Genomic DNA, 15,466 nt, shown 5'->3' on the forward strand with positions numbered 1-15,466 from the left:
TACTCCAGTGCTGACTTAACTTTCTCCAGCAGACTGACTTTAATTCTGTAGGTCAGCTTCTCTCCCATTAACCCCTTAATGCCGGCAGTCACAGTCACCTGGCCCTGTGTACAGAAGTTTAACATTGAGAAATATCAACACCTAGGTCCTGCAGCACAGTCAAAGTGTAGATGAAAGTTCAGCTGCCGATGGGATTTTTGCACAAGGAAAGACTGATTTCTAATGGCTAGAGAGAAGGATTGGGAATCAAAATGCATGTGTACATGTGTGTCAGCCAGCTACTGACTTGCGGTGTGACCTTGGGCATGTAATTTAGACCCAGATTCTCATGGGCTTTTAGGCATCTAACTCCTTAGTTGCCTAAATACCTTTGAGGATCTGAGCCTTAGGCCCTGATTCAACAAAGCACTTCAGAACATGCTTAAGTCCATCCCTTTTCAGCAGAGCACTGAACCCTGTACTCATGTTTTACTATATCAGGGCCTTACTCTCCCCGTGACTGTTTCCCAAACCTACAAAATGGGCATAATAATGCAGTTCAAACAATGGAAACCAAGCAGAAATCTAGTTAAACTGGTTATTGGGGATTTCCCCAGCACAGGGGAATCTCCAGGGAACATAGAGCAGGTGTTACCAGCTCCGGCTCCATGCTACACAACTCTTCTGACATTGGCATAGATGGCATATCATAGGTATGGCTAGCAGAAGGTGGGGGTGGCCAGACTGGTGCTGAACTTTATTGATCCTCACCTGAAGCATCATCTCTTAGGGCTGCTCCAAACTACACCAGGGGCTGCATTTGCCTCCAATGGCCCCTAGGATTGAAAAGGTGCAAAGGGATCTCAAAACCACCTTTGATTCCCACCCTTATTACCTGTTCTAGCTGTGATGCAGCTTAGTACCTGGCCTGGTATGTGTGCGCTGTATTTTGCCTGTGCAATCCTTCTGTAACTACTGTATGCTGTTAATCCTATGTATAATGCAGCTAATTTTAAGATGAGGTGATATTCTCTGGTTTATAATTTCACTCTTCAAATTAGTTTAATTCTTTGGGGACTAAAAATTGAATGTTTGAGAGGGTGTGTGTGTGTATATATATATATATATGTACACACACACACATTCCTCCGAACTTATTTGGCCAACAATCTGGAAAATGTCAGTGTTCGGAGTGGATTGCAATAAATTACAATACAATTAAAGTGATCATATTACTAACTGCTGTACTGTATAAAAAAAGCATGATGGTGCTTATTACTAAAGAAGAACTTAATGCATTCTGCGCTAGTACAAGTGACCTTTTTTCAGTAGCAACAGAAAGCGGTCAGCCTAAACCTCTTGTTAATGGTATGGAAAACCCTTTGCACTTACTCCATAGATAATTAAAATAACTGGCTTGTGTAAGAAGTCATTCCAGTTACACAGATTTCAGCTTAATTCTCCTATTGATCCTGGCAATAAAAAGACTAGAAGAAAATGATCACTGAGCCAGGCTTTTCCCCAGCTCCAAAATGTATGCTGCCATGCCCGATCTCTTGCAAGGAGGTTTATTTTCTTAAGAGAAGCCAGCAGACGAACACAAAAACAGTCTTTTAACTCACTCCTTAGCCTTAGGCTTCAGGGCTGTCCCCCCGCCCCTTACCCCGAGGGGTCCCTGGTGCTCCTGGCAGTTTCCCAGTTTCAGTCAGCTCTGCTCCCTTCCTGGAGCAGCAGCCCCAAGCCACCTGGCCCTTGCTCTAGGGACCCAGCACCCAAGCAAGCTCTACTCCACGTAACTTCTTTGCCCCTGCCCATCGCTGCCACCATCCAAACTGCCCACTAGAAGCCCTTTATGGGCCCAGCTGTAGCCTAGGCCTCTTTAATTGGTTAGCTTGGACTCACCTGCTCTGCTCCAGAGGCACTAGGCTTAGTCTATCCCCAGGGACTAGCTACCCTGTGACAAGAACCCAAACCCATTTCAGCACAGCTATTGAAGGGGCGTGCCTATTGCCAGGTTTGTCCCATGTCTTGGCCACCCTCCAGTTCTGGGAAAGGCCTGGGAAGTTGTCTCTTTATTACGTGAATCTGTGAATTTGAAGAACCTGCTGGATTATTTAATAGCTGTGTCCCACTGATATCCAGAGCTTGCTAGTGCAGTTAACTGTATGACTGCATTGTGTGTAAAATGTTTCTCCATTTCCTTTCAGGTTGGGAAGCTGATCCAAGAAGCAGCTGGAAGGAGTAATTTGAAGAGAATAACTCTGGAGCTGGGAGGGAAGAGCCCCAACATCATTTTTGCAGATGCTGATTGTAAGTCAGCACTTACGCAATCTCCTTAAATCTGACAATGATAATACAAATTTTGCTGTGTGATTTGATTGTACATTTTACACTCCTCCTAAATTTCTTGATTTGCAATGTGCTGCAGAATTGTGCATTGACAAAGCATAAGTGCCTTTGTCAGAGCCTTAGAGGGTAGCTGGAGGTTTGGCAGCTAGGTAAGGTGTGTGCAGCTGGGAGTTAGAACATAAGAATGGCCATACTGGGTCAGACCAAAGTTCCACCTCTCTTCTGACCGTGACCAGTGCCAGGTGCCCCAGAGGGAATGAACAGAACAGGCAATCATCAAGTGTTCCAACCCCACTTGCCCATTCTGGCGCACACATACCAGGCCAGATACTTAGGATTTTTGCAAAAAGAAAAGGAGTACTTGTGGCACCTTAGAGACTAACCAATTTACAGCTGTAGCTCACGAAAGCTTATGCTCAAACAAATGTGTTAGTCTCTAAGGTGCCACAAGTACTCCTTTTCTTTTTGCGAATACAGGCTGCTACTCTGAAATTTAGGATTTTTGGCACCTTAGAAGTTGCGGGCACCATTTTAGGATTGTGGGATAAGCACATTAGCTGGAAGTTTCTGCTAAAATGATCAGCAATTAAGTAATTAAAGTGTTGACATTTAAATTGTTCAGCAGGAGGTTTTGAAGTTAACACCTTATTACGATGAATGGGTCAGTTCACACCTTGCTTTGAGCTATTGTTTCAGGCTGCCGTTCAGACACACTGCACTCATTGCACCTTTGAAAAGCTTTCTTTGGCTTTGTCTACACTGGCAAAAATACCTCCCCCCGCCCAAGACCAAAGTTCTGTCGATGAAAAGTGCCGGTGTGAACAGCGCTTTATCTGCAGGAGCGCTCTCCTGATGACAAAGCTCGGGCCACTCCTTGGGGGTGGAAGTTTTTTGTCGGCGGGAGAGTTCTCTCCCACTCAAACAGTGGCTACCCTGCACGTCTTTGAGCGGCACACCTCTAGCGGCACAGCCGTGTCGCTAAAAGGTGCGTTGTGTAGACAAAGCCTTTGCAACCATAGGGGCTAGAAATTTAGGGTTTTTAACTAAACCCCATGCTGAGCAACAGAAGGATACAATCTGATATCCACTTTCAAAGCCTTCAGATAGGCCCTGCAAGATTAGGATAAAGTCAAAGAACTCTCAACTACAGAGAGCTGGTTGATATGGGAAAAAGTTAGCAGTTCTACTGATATACAGTAGTGATACAACTACAGTTAGCCTGGTATAAATCTTGTGTGGACACACTTATTCAGGTAGAAGAGTGGCTTTTATCAGGTTAAAAACCTTCCCAAGTGACATAAACTACAGTGGCATAAGGGCATCCACACAAAGGGTTTACCATGTAACTATAACTCTGCCTTAATTCACACCTTAGATTATACCCCCAAAAAAGTTCCCATGCAGACAAGGCCTCAAGTCTTGCTAGGCACAGACTTGCACTGATTTAACTCAACCAGTGCAAACCCATTTAAGGACACCCTTATTTTGGCTTGAGAGGTTTATTTTGAATTATTTAAAGCTATTCCTAATGAATTGGTTTAAAGTATTTCTAATAAAAAGCTAAATTAAAATAAGTGATTCAAACTGAAATTGTCCACATGATTTTTACAACCAGTTTAACTAATGTGGCTGAAATCACATCTTAAATTGAAGCATGTATACAAAACTTGACAGTATTCTCCTGGATTGGGACAAATTGTTCTGCCTAAAGCTTTGTGATTTTAGGTAATCTGAAACAAGCAGCCAAAATATTAATTAATCCATCCCTACAATGAACACCCTTCAACAGTTGTCCAGTTCTTGCCCAAAGCTCAGTTATCACGGACAATTGACAGGCAGCAACTTGTTCTCCCGCCAAGCACTTATTACAGATCCCATATGCCATAAATGTTTCAAGAGCTTCTTTCCCCAACCTATATTCTGCTTGTCCTACAGAAAAATTTAAATTTAAATTCCAGATACGTTCACAGTGTATCGTACAAAACAGAGGATCAATTGCAAGTTCTGGCCTCCTTGCAAATACACTACTAGCACCCAACCATTCTAAGCCACTAGTTAAACATTGAAGAGTTTTTGCTGGCTGTTACAAAGGAACTGTTTAATCTGTTTACAGAACAACGTGTGTGAAAGTTTGCTGATAGTGTGGCAAAGCCATAGAAACTATACTTTCTTTGAAAAGCCACAAGAGGATGGTTACAGCCCTTCGGAGTGCAAAAGTATGTTAAGAAAAGAAAAAGGAAATCAGTTAACCAGTTCTAAATGCTATTGTTCTCAATCTTTGTGGAGTCTTCTTGAGAGATTTTGAATGAGTTTCAGGAAACAGGCTGAATTACTTTTTCAAGATGATGGTGACAAGGAAACATGTTTGACATGTTTCTTAGACAGGGTTTTCTAGAATGTTCTGAAAATAAAGCATTGTTGTTGTTTTTAAAATCCCCAAATTGATCATATTCTACTCCAAACTCCAAAGTGCTGCAACTGACAGTGGGGTAATGGCTACCCTGTTGGACATTACTGCTTAATAAGGTGGTATTTTTAATCTTTATAAAGGCACATGAAATACCATGAGGGCCAAATTCTGTTCTAGGCATCTGTTGCACCCAAATAACCAAGGGTAGAATTTTTGTCTCTACATACCTGATTTTCCTCCCATTGGTCTCCAGGAGTAACTCCACTGAAATCACCAGCATTTCAGTAATGTCAAATCTCATGTAAATGAGACAAAAATCATGCCCTAATAGTCTACAGCATTTGAGCTCTTAAACTTAAAACACACATTGTGTACCATGTTTTCACAGGGATTGTTACATAAAATAAAACGAATCCTCGTGTAAGGACCATACCACAATAATGTGTTTTTAATTTGTTTTTGTTTTTTTAACCAAATCCTGTAATTCTGCTATGAAGTTATAAAAACTCAACACTAAATAATATGTCTGATGCTGGCACAATCGCAGTGTGTGAATTACTTCTCACAGCAGTGTGTGGCTGTCTCGGTTTTGTAGTGGACTATGCTGTGGAACAAGCTCACCAGGGGGTCTTCTTCAATCAAGGACAATGTTGCACTGCAGGCTCGCGGATTTACGTGGAAGAGTCGATCTACGAGGAGTTTGTTAGAAGAAGTGTCGAACGTGCCAAGAGGAGAGTAGTGGGGAGTCCTTTTGACCCAACTACGGAACAAGGTCCCCAGGTAAAGAATAATGTGTCAGCTCTTCATGACACATGGGCCGGCTGCATAGAGAGTATGGTGGTGCCTGTTTAGCACTGTGGTTCTCATTCAAACCACAGCATGTTTTGTGGCTAATGAATGCATGCCTTGTTGTGGTACACAGGGATTGAAATAACAAGCATTTTAAAAATTATAGTTCCAAAGGGGCCAACCTTATCTGCTGCAGTGCAGAAGTAGGTCTCTCCCCCTTCATGAAAAGTCACTCTTGCGTTCTATTGTCTGAGCATACTGGCAAATTCTACAAAGTTTGCTTCATAGAATTAAAGGTAGATTCTGTCCTTAAATCTACACTGTGCACCTCCAGGCTGTGCAATGAGCACATGCAATGGAGAGGCAGACTCCCAGAAGTCTCTGCTCTAGGCTGTCATCCTTCAAAAAGTTCATAATGCCATAATTGTGATTGTTGATCTCCAAAAAGGGGTGAGTTTTGAACAAAAATTAGGCAGATTTGGAAAAATACCTAATTTGCACTAAAAACTACTAAAAATACCTAATTGTAACTAAACCCCCCTGGTTGGGTCATTTGTAGGGCATCTGGACCTAAAGGCATGACCTGTCTACCAACTGAACAAAAGGCTCAGCTTCATTAGATGGAAGGCAGTAGCAGACTCATTAGCCGCTATTTGTGGGCCAGCCACTATAGCAGGACAAAGACCATGCAGGGTTAATGTGGGTTACACTATTCTTTGAGATGAGGAAGTCAACAGGAGTGGCAAGTATTTAATACCTCTCAAGTTTGAGCCAAAGTGAGTGTTTGTGAACATGCTCTCAGACTCATTCTGGTTTGTAGTCAAGAGTACTCTCAAGCAGTAAACTAACACAGCTTCTTCAACCTTTAAGATTGATAAGAAACAGTATAACAAGATCCTGGAACTTATCCAAAGTGGCATTACAGAAGGCGCAAAACTCGAATGTGGAGGTAAAGGACTAGGAAGAAAGGGTTTCTTCATTGAACCTACAGTGTTTTCCAATGTAACAGATGACATGCGGATTGCCAAGGAAGAGGTATCCACAAATTTCCTCTCGGGGGCATAATCATCATAAATTTGTGTCTAAACAGGATTTACTTTATTTTATTTATTTTAGGAGATAAAAGTTTTAGAGTTGGAATTTACTCCTGTAAATGGAATATGGGTCTTGCTGGACAATGGTGTGCATCTCAATACCCTTTAGGGGTAGAGAAGCTCTCAGCACCTGTTTGGGTAAAGAATCTGTCTTAGTTAGCCGAGTTCCAGAGCTGAGAAAAGGAAGTGGATGGGCTTCATTGAGTGGCTGCTCTTCCTAGGGCTCTGCTTTGGGAAAGCTCACACAGTTTTGCAGGGAGCTGGTGCCGCTAATATTCCTTTAGGAATTGGTAAAGAGTAAAACAGGAAAAGGGAGACAGCTGGAAAAAAATGGGGATTTTTATCCCAAGGCTGTTTTACAAATTAACCATTAATCTCTGTTGCAGATCTTTGGGCCTGTTCAAGAAATACTGAGATTTAAAACCATGGATGAAGTTATAGAGAGAGCCAACAATTCAGATTTTGGACTGGTAGCTGCTGTCTTTACAAATGACATAAACAAGGCCCTGACAGTCTCATCAGCAATGCAAGCTGGGACAGTCTGGTAAGGCAGCAGTCACCATGCATTCCTGCTGTTGGAGATAAGGGGTTTGACTCACCATTGTTCCACCCTAGTTTTCCACCCTTTCCCAGGCCCAGTCTAGATATCTACTAACTGTAGAGGTAAAAGTATTTTGTCATCATCCCGCCCACTTTACTTGTATATTGTGCCCCTTCACCCATCTTCTTTAGACTGTAAACTCAGCTGCTGGCATGCTGGTAGGAACCGCTGAAAACAAATAATAGGAAATAATAATCATCCTCCTAATAAAATAATAATAAGGTCCCGTGTTGTTTTCAGAATGGAGAAACTCTGTTAGATTTTTCTGATGAATGCTCCAATAATAATGCAGTTGCTGATGTTAAAGTACATGCATCAAGAAAACAACAGGCACCCATTGTCCCTAATCCTTAGGGACCGATAAACTCCATTTCTGAGGGTTAACAAAAGCATGTAATTTGATATGTCAGGACTGGATAAACTAAAGAGCCCAGAGGAAATCAGGTGGAAAAAGACCATTTCAAATCTAACAGCAAAGTGTTATAAGATGGCATTGAGGTTTGTTAACAAATTAACAGTTCATTACTGAAGCTGAATTCAAGCTACTTAACTTTTTCCGTCAGCATCCAAGGGGCTGACCCTGCTCCCTTTTGAAGACAGTGGGAATTATAAAAGGAGTACTTGTGGCACTTTAGAGACTAACAAATTTATTTGAGCATAAGCTTTCGTCCAATGAAGTGAGCTGTAGCTCACGAAAGCTTATGCTCAAATAAATTGGTTAGTCTCTAAGGTACCACAAGTACTCCTTTTCTTTTTGCGAATACAGACTAACACAGCTGCTACTCTGAAACCTGTCGAAATGGGAATTATGTCATTGTCTGCATTGGGAGTAGGATTACGCTTTTAAAAGATAAACTGCTTATGTTTCTTTTAATATGTTTGAAATTACTTAGTTACTACAAATAGTTGGCTAGTATCCTTATTTCTATGAGTTTAGTCCTCCCAACTGGATTCCCAAATACATAACTGACAATGCACCCAGATTAGCTCCTTTTCTTTTGACAGGATAAATTGTTACAATGCCTTAAATGCCCAGAGTCCTTTTGGAGGGTTCAAAATGTCTGGCAATGGGAGAGAAATGTAAGTATCATATTATTGCCTTCTAAACTTTGCTCAGATATACAAGTAAGGAAATATTAGTGAATTTTTAGAATGAAAACGATAGAGATACTCATGTACCACACTGATGAGCGTGGTATGAGAAGACAGGGATACTCGTTTCTTGGTTGTATATACATTTGGCTTGTATGGCACTAGTATTTTTCCCTTGGAGATTTTGGAACAGCAAGGTGATTTAGTGGGACTGTCTTCTCATTACTAAAAAGAATGGAAGTTTCCAAATATCTCCCTGATCCCGGAGATTTTTCCTTGGATATATTAACTGGCAATTTTCTGAGAAGATTCCCATATTGTTGTTCTTCTGCCATATTGCTTGCCTCGCTAGCTGCAACTCTTTGTATTATTTTTTTCTGTCTTCACTGTTGTTTGCCACAGTTCCCAATACTGGACCACCTGCATGTAATTAAAGTGCTATTTATCTCTTCCAGATTTAACAAGGTTAAATGAAATCAGGTCCACACTAAGGCAACTCTATTAACACTTCCTAAAAAAATATTCCCCTTCTGTTATGGACTATCTGTCTTCCTTCCTATTCCAGTTGGAAGTAAATGGCAGATCTCTTGGAATGGAATCCCACGCTTAATCCTCTTCCTTCCATACCTAGTTTAACGTCCTACCAATATTAAACCTTCATGGAAATAGCAAGATATTTTATCAATTGTGTATGCAGCACATTTGATTATGTATTTGTTAATATATATGTATAACAGGCAAATTCCTGTGCAGAGGGCACATGAACCACTTAAGTCCCATTTAATCCCTGAAAATAGCTTTTGGCTGACTACTCATTCAGCAGTAAAATCAAAATAAGGTCAAACTCTTTCAAACTAAATATGGTGAAGTAGCTCCTGGTCCATAAAATGGGTTCCATGCACACAGATATATCTTCCCTTGTTAAGAACCACTTAGCAGAACTCGTTCATGAGTCAGTCATACTGTTCTCAGGATATCTGTGCCTACACTGAAAATGCTGCAGCTGGGCCACAGAAGCGCTGAAGTGTAGACAGGGGTTCTTCCATCACCATAATAAATCTCACCTCTCAACCACCTCTCAACCCCGCTTAGGTTAGCTTAATTACATCACACAGGGTGTGAAAATTTTCAAAGCTCTGAGTAGTTAAGCCAGCTTGATTCCCATTTGTGCCTTTGAAAATCTTTCCCACAGAAAATAATGTTAAGGTCTGATATAATATTTGTCTCCCCCATGAAAAGACACCTGATGATAACTCTGCTGTGAGTTATCATTCTAGGCATTTAAGAATCCCTTTGACCAGGGTCCATTGTGTGTATGTACACACACATATTTTACTGCAATGTCAAGGTTTCAATGTTAAAATCACAAAGTCAGAGAATGAAAACAGTGAATGTTCTAACAATGTTAATTTGCTATGTTGTGCATCCATACGTTTGATGGGACATATTTTACTACATAAACAGTAGTAAGCTACACATTTAATTAGAAAAATAGGACTAGAAAACCACAAACTAGAAAAACAGGCCATATAATGTGTGCATCACAACTGAGTTAACATTATATTAGAGTCAGGTAATAACTGTGCTACCTTAATGTTGCATTAGCAAGGTTTGATTTGGGTTTTGCATTTCATTTCCTAGATTTTTCTGCTATTTTTTCATAGATAGGAAAGTGTGAAAATCAATATTTAAGGTCTGCTACACCAGTTTTACACTCACTTTGCACAGGTGTACCTGATGACACAAAGTAAAAAGCTGTGAGGAACCAGACCTTATATACATATGAGATTCAGGTCTATTGTCTACTAAGGCTGCCCCTTTACAATGCTCTGGAAGTGTAAAAAGGCCTTAAAGTGGTCTTAAGTTACAGTTACATTCCCATTAAGGCCCCTTTACACTGCCAGAGTGCTGTGAAGGTGACATCTTGTAAATGAAAATCAGGCCCATCATATTTAGTGTGGCCATATTAAATTAAAAATGACTCAAAGAAAGACTTTCTGATTTCAGTCCAAACTTTCCCAAAGGAAGTTCATTGTTTATCATTGAGTTAATCCGTAAGGTCTAGAAGATTGAGGTTTTCAGCTTGGTCCTGCGTAGGAGGCAATGCCTCGCTGTACAGCTCAGAAGGAGCTAAGAAGGAATTTCCCTTGGGCACAGTTCCTTCCCTGGTCGTCTCTTGTTCTTGGGGGGAGGGAGAGAGGGAGCATACATTATTTCACCCATTTTTGGAGTGCAGCGTACTTCCCCCCTCAAACCTGACCAGCTGATAGAGGGGAATGGAATAATGGCTCTGACGATGCTCTGCACATTGACTCCTCCATTTCCCCTCTGCAAGCATTGCAACAGCAGCTCTCTCCTTGTTCCTAGAACTATGATCTGGTTAGGCCTGCACATGGCCATGCACTGGGGCTTTCTTCCTGCTCCGTACTCTCCTGTATGGCTATATTAGAGGTAGGGACAATCAAGATAAGCTTATAAAGGGGCATCAACTACCCAGTAGCTCGAGGACACTTCACATTTGTCTACCTTCTCAAGTTCAAAACAGGAAAGAAAAAAAAAAAAGATTGTGAAGGCCCATAGCACCTTGAGTTTGAGACACATCCCTCCCCCCCCACCAAAAAACATTATTTTGTTTGCTAGACCAGAACAAGACAGCGGCTGGCAATTGGTGGTATATAAAGGCACTAGATTCTACATTGGCTGGGTTAACTATTGACTCAAAAATGTGTCTAAAGGGTGTTTGGAGCCAAGTTTCAGCCCTACTGAATCAAGCAGAAATTTTCACACAGAGTGACTTATTAGCATTAGTTCTTCAGCTCCCTGGAGCTCTCTGTGACAGCCTCTACTGAGCCATTGGGGAACGGCTCTGTGGCTCAGCTAAGTTTGATAAATGGTTTGGTCATTGTGCGGAAGACAAATCTGGGGACTCTCTGTTGCAAGTTGTGGGGGTTTGTCCAATTGAATGTGAGACTTAATTGTGAAGAATTCTCATTAGTTCATTTCCCTTCTTGTACTTAGTTTCTACTAATTCATACAATGCTGACTGAAACATCAGTCTGACCAAGTTAAATATCAACTGGCTAAGTCAGGTGTAAACTTTACTGTGCCAACAGGCACGTTGGAAGGGTTTCAAAACTGCAGGTGGGGTGGAATGACCTGATAAATATCAACATCTCTGCACAAATGAATTAACACTCCAAAGGGAGGTCAGAAGGGTCTACCCCCGGGGAAACATTTGTGTGTAAAAATGTACACTTTGGAAGTAAATTCAGAACAGGCTATGCAACATCAGGAGCATACCCAGGGGTTTTATAGTGGACAGCCTCTGAATAATAACCCCCTCCCTGTTTTGAAAGCAACATTTATTAAAAGGGGGTTCAGGAGAGTCCCCCTGGAATTTTCTTACTGGTGCAATTTAGGATTACATTCTGCACTGTTGCATAAGGAAGAAGGGAAGCTCCAAATGCCAAACAAACTCACAGGAAGTGCAGTTACAGGAATTCTTTAGGTTTTATTCTTACAAATAAGGAAATTAACTCAGTGCAGCCTCTTGCAGGGAGACATGGCACTACGCCTGCGGAGTCTATGTGTGAGACTCCTAGTACCAATCGAGGCCGAAAAGATGATCAACTCATGTACTTAGATTGTAAACTCTCAGGGCCAGAGCCTATTTTTTGTCTCAACAAAAGGGCCCCAATTCCTGATTAGAGCCTATAGGCATGACTGCAATGCCAATACCAAATAATGACTTGTCAGTCACCCCAAATGTATGGAGATAAAAGGAAACGAGCTGTTCCTGAGAGAGAAAAGGATTAGAGTCATGCAGTATCCACTCCAGAGACTTAGCAGAATTGCCCAAAAGAGGAGCTGGGCCAGAGCCGGTTACAGAAAAATCTATTCAGTAACCAAGACAACACCAATAGCTTAACCTCCATATTTCCCAAGTAGTGGATGTATCCAGCAGTATCCAATCCCAGGTGGATAAGAATAACTAACCTTTAAGAGCTTATAGGCTCACTTAAGTGGCACTGTGCCAGGGCTAAAAGGGTTTCTGGCTGCTGGAAGTCTGGGTAGGTTGAACTCTGCAGTGGAGTATGTACCAATGCCCTAAGTCCCTACTGCTAGGTATTTCCTCAGTCTCAGCCTCTGTAACCGCTGCTACCTACCCTCCCCACTCACTGACGGGAACCAGCAGGGATAGAAGACAGGCTGGTCAGGGCTGAGCACAGCTTTAGTTTAGGGATATGAGGAGTTCTGTTTTTCCTGCCGTTCAGTCCTTGGCTTCTCTTTGTAGAGTGCTAACACAGGTGCCAGTTGTGCTGTTCGTTCTTGGCATGTGGCTATTTTTCCTCCAGGACCTGGAAGGGATGGAGACCATCAATTCATTTTGCATGGCTCCATCAATGGACAGTGAGTGCTTCTAGTCACTACTATCCTGGACAGGATTTATAGTGGCTCCACACCTCGTTACCAAACCCTGGAGCCATCCATAGTCCTCCTGTCCCAAACTGGGACTTGACAGTCAATGGTTTTAGAAGATAAAATGAACTTTAATCCAGTGTTAAATACACAATATGGTGATGAAACTGTGCTTTGGTGTTCAGGTTATATCATGACTTCATCAGATAACCTTCTGCTACGTATTATGGCTGGATAAGGAACTAATGAATTGACATGAGTTGATAGGCTGCAATTTGTTTTCTAGGGGCGAATGTGGATTGAGAGAATATTCTGAAGTTAAAACTGTGACAATAAAGATTCCTCAAAAGAATTCCTAAGAAGATGAAGGAGCATGTTGTGCAGAACAACATGTGATGCCACCCTCAATATTCCTTATGGGACCAGCACTCAGGAATAAAAAGTGTTGTTACGCAGTATATATTTAAGATATTAAGTTACAACATATGTACCAGGCACATAATTGCATACAAAATGCAAACCGACTCTGCATTATTTCATAGCGCTCCACTGGGAACTCCCCCCCCCACCCTTATTTTTAAACCAAATCAGGCAGCAAGAGTTAAAATTGCAATTGGATACTATTTAATAACTGGTTTCAGAGTAACAGCCGTGTTAGTCTGTATTCGCAAAAAGAAAAGGAGTACTTGTGGCACCTTAGAGACTAACCAATTTATTTGAGCATAAGCTTTCGTGAGCTACAGCTCACTTCACATCAGATGCATCCGATGAAGTGAGCTGTAGCTCACGAAAGCTTATGCTCAAATAAATTGGTTAGTCTCTAAGGTGCCACAAGTACTCCTGTTCTTTTTATTTAATAACTGTACCACTATACATCTGTTAGTTACACACACAACAATCCTTTGCACACATATGCAAAAAAGATAGGTTGTTTTAAAATCATCTTCTCAAACAAGGCTGGATTGGGCTGATATTCTTATACGAGGCTTTGCGACAAATCTCATTTGGAGGACACCATTTTAGCCATACACAACTGATCAAGTATCACTGACATTCTTTAATAACCAAACGTGAACGGTTTTGAATTGGAGCCAGCCAATATGGTACATTGGCAACTTTGCAATCAGCACGATGTTTTGAAGTGGTTAGACTGGGGGGGACTAATTTATTGCATGGATTACTAAATTTGGAAAGATTCTAGTTAGCATTGACGTTTGGTTTCCATGAACACACAGAGATGGTCTGATATTCATAGTGTATCTTAACAGTTATTTTATGTCTTATAAGTGAGTTGGTACCTATAATAAGATTTTTAGAAAGTTTTACCATCCTCCCACAAGTGCATGGCTGGATGGGAAGGAGATCCCAAAGGCTTTACAGAACTATTTCAGCTTTCATTATTTGCTGAGCGTCCCCCCCGCGCCATGAAATATCTGCATAGTCTGACACTGCAGGCTCCTTGGCCAGCAAACTACTCGTGATTATAGCAGATGTTTCAAGTTTGGCACGTTGGGAAATTGTGATGTTTTCATTAGCGTTGGAAAAACCCACCCGACAAGCTTGATTTTACAAAAAGATGGCTTGCTGTCCTCACCCTGCTGGTGAGCCCTGGAAGAGCTTAATTGCTGCGATTGGACTTTTCACTGATTCCACGTTTGTTTTGACACTGCACCAGAATAAGAGCAGGCCTATTTAAAAGTGAGACGTTTACAGTACACTGCCACACCCGATGGTTCCAGAATCCCTCCTGATTCCCAGTTAACAAACTGAACATAAACTCACGAGTCTTTGTCTTTTTCTTCTTTCCAGCTGCAGAATAACACTCAAGTGCCAGTTGGGGGGGAGGAGGGGTGTTTTATAACAACATTTATTTAAAAGTACAGTAAATATCCTACTGTAGCTACATTATGTGGAGGGTAAGGACAGAATTATAGCCTCATGTGTTTAACAGTTTGTTTCCTAACCATAGGCTCCATAGGCCAAGCTGCTGAGCGCTCTGGGCCCAATCCAGCAAATCATTTAGGCACTTGCTTAATTTTTACGAACTGATTTCAGAGGGATACTCCTGTGCGTGAAGTTAAGCCTGTCCCTAAATGCTTTGGTGCATCAGGACCCAAGCGCCCACCACCTTCTGGCACTGAGCCCCAAAAGCATTTTGTATTTATAACTCATGCCATTTCCTGTGTTTGTTTTTAAGTACTATGTAACATGCTGTTATTCACAAGTGACAGTACATTCACAAACAGAGCTGAAACCCAGTATTCCTGAGTTGTTACATGTGAAGGTCATGTACTCCTACTGTAGTGTATACCAGAGTAAAATAAACATACAGCAAATAACAAATTAGTTATCTTTTTAACTGCAGTATAAAATGTGAAAAGGGAGGTTTTATTTCTTTTCTGCTATTTACTTAAAAACAAAACAAAAAAAAGAAAAGAAACCTGTGCTAGCAATAAGCATTTATATTGTGTATTCTTCTGTATTATTTGTGTGTTTTGTATGTCTCCGTGTTATTTCAATTAAATTCAGGTAAATAATATACAGCTGACATTTCCCCCCCAGCTTTTGTCACTGTTGCTACATTTGATGTACATGAGTTTGTGAAAATCTTTTTTTGAACAATGTACCATATGCATGTAGTCAACAAAACATTTTTTTCCAATCCCTGCAAGTCTTTGTTACAGTTTATCATGTATATAGTTATGTTATTAAAAAAAAGTAAAAGGATATGAA

At 41.2% G+C, this 15,466-nt stretch overlaps 1 protein-coding gene across 3 annotated transcripts in view; it reads left to right on the forward strand.

The window, feature by feature from the left end:
* The window catches only part of ALDH1A2 (aldehyde dehydrogenase 1 family member A2), a 67,963-nt gene extending 54,315 nt beyond the window's left edge, over nucleotides 1-13,648 (forward strand). For all 3 annotated transcript variants that reach the window (XM_043524095.1, XM_037911444.2, XM_037911443.2), the window contains exons 8-13: nucleotides 2,187-2,289; nucleotides 5,334-5,518; nucleotides 6,398-6,562; nucleotides 7,008-7,165; nucleotides 8,228-8,302; nucleotides 13,020-13,648. In XM_043524095.1, the coding sequence (XP_043380030.1) occupies nucleotides 2,187-2,289; nucleotides 5,334-5,518; nucleotides 6,398-6,562; nucleotides 7,008-7,165; nucleotides 8,228-8,302; nucleotides 13,020-13,092 (759 nt within the window). In that variant the 3' untranslated portion in view covers nucleotides 13,093-13,648. The remainder of the gene's footprint in view (nucleotides 1-2,186; nucleotides 2,290-5,333; nucleotides 5,519-6,397; nucleotides 6,563-7,007; nucleotides 7,166-8,227; nucleotides 8,303-13,019) is intronic.
* Nucleotides 13,649-15,466: the final 1,818 nt, after the last annotated feature.

Source organism: Chelonia mydas, chromosome 10, assembly GCF_015237465.2.
Source record: "Chelonia mydas isolate rCheMyd1 chromosome 10, rCheMyd1.pri.v2, whole genome shotgun sequence".
Lineage (NCBI taxonomy): Eukaryota > Metazoa > Chordata > Testudines > Cheloniidae > Chelonia > Chelonia mydas.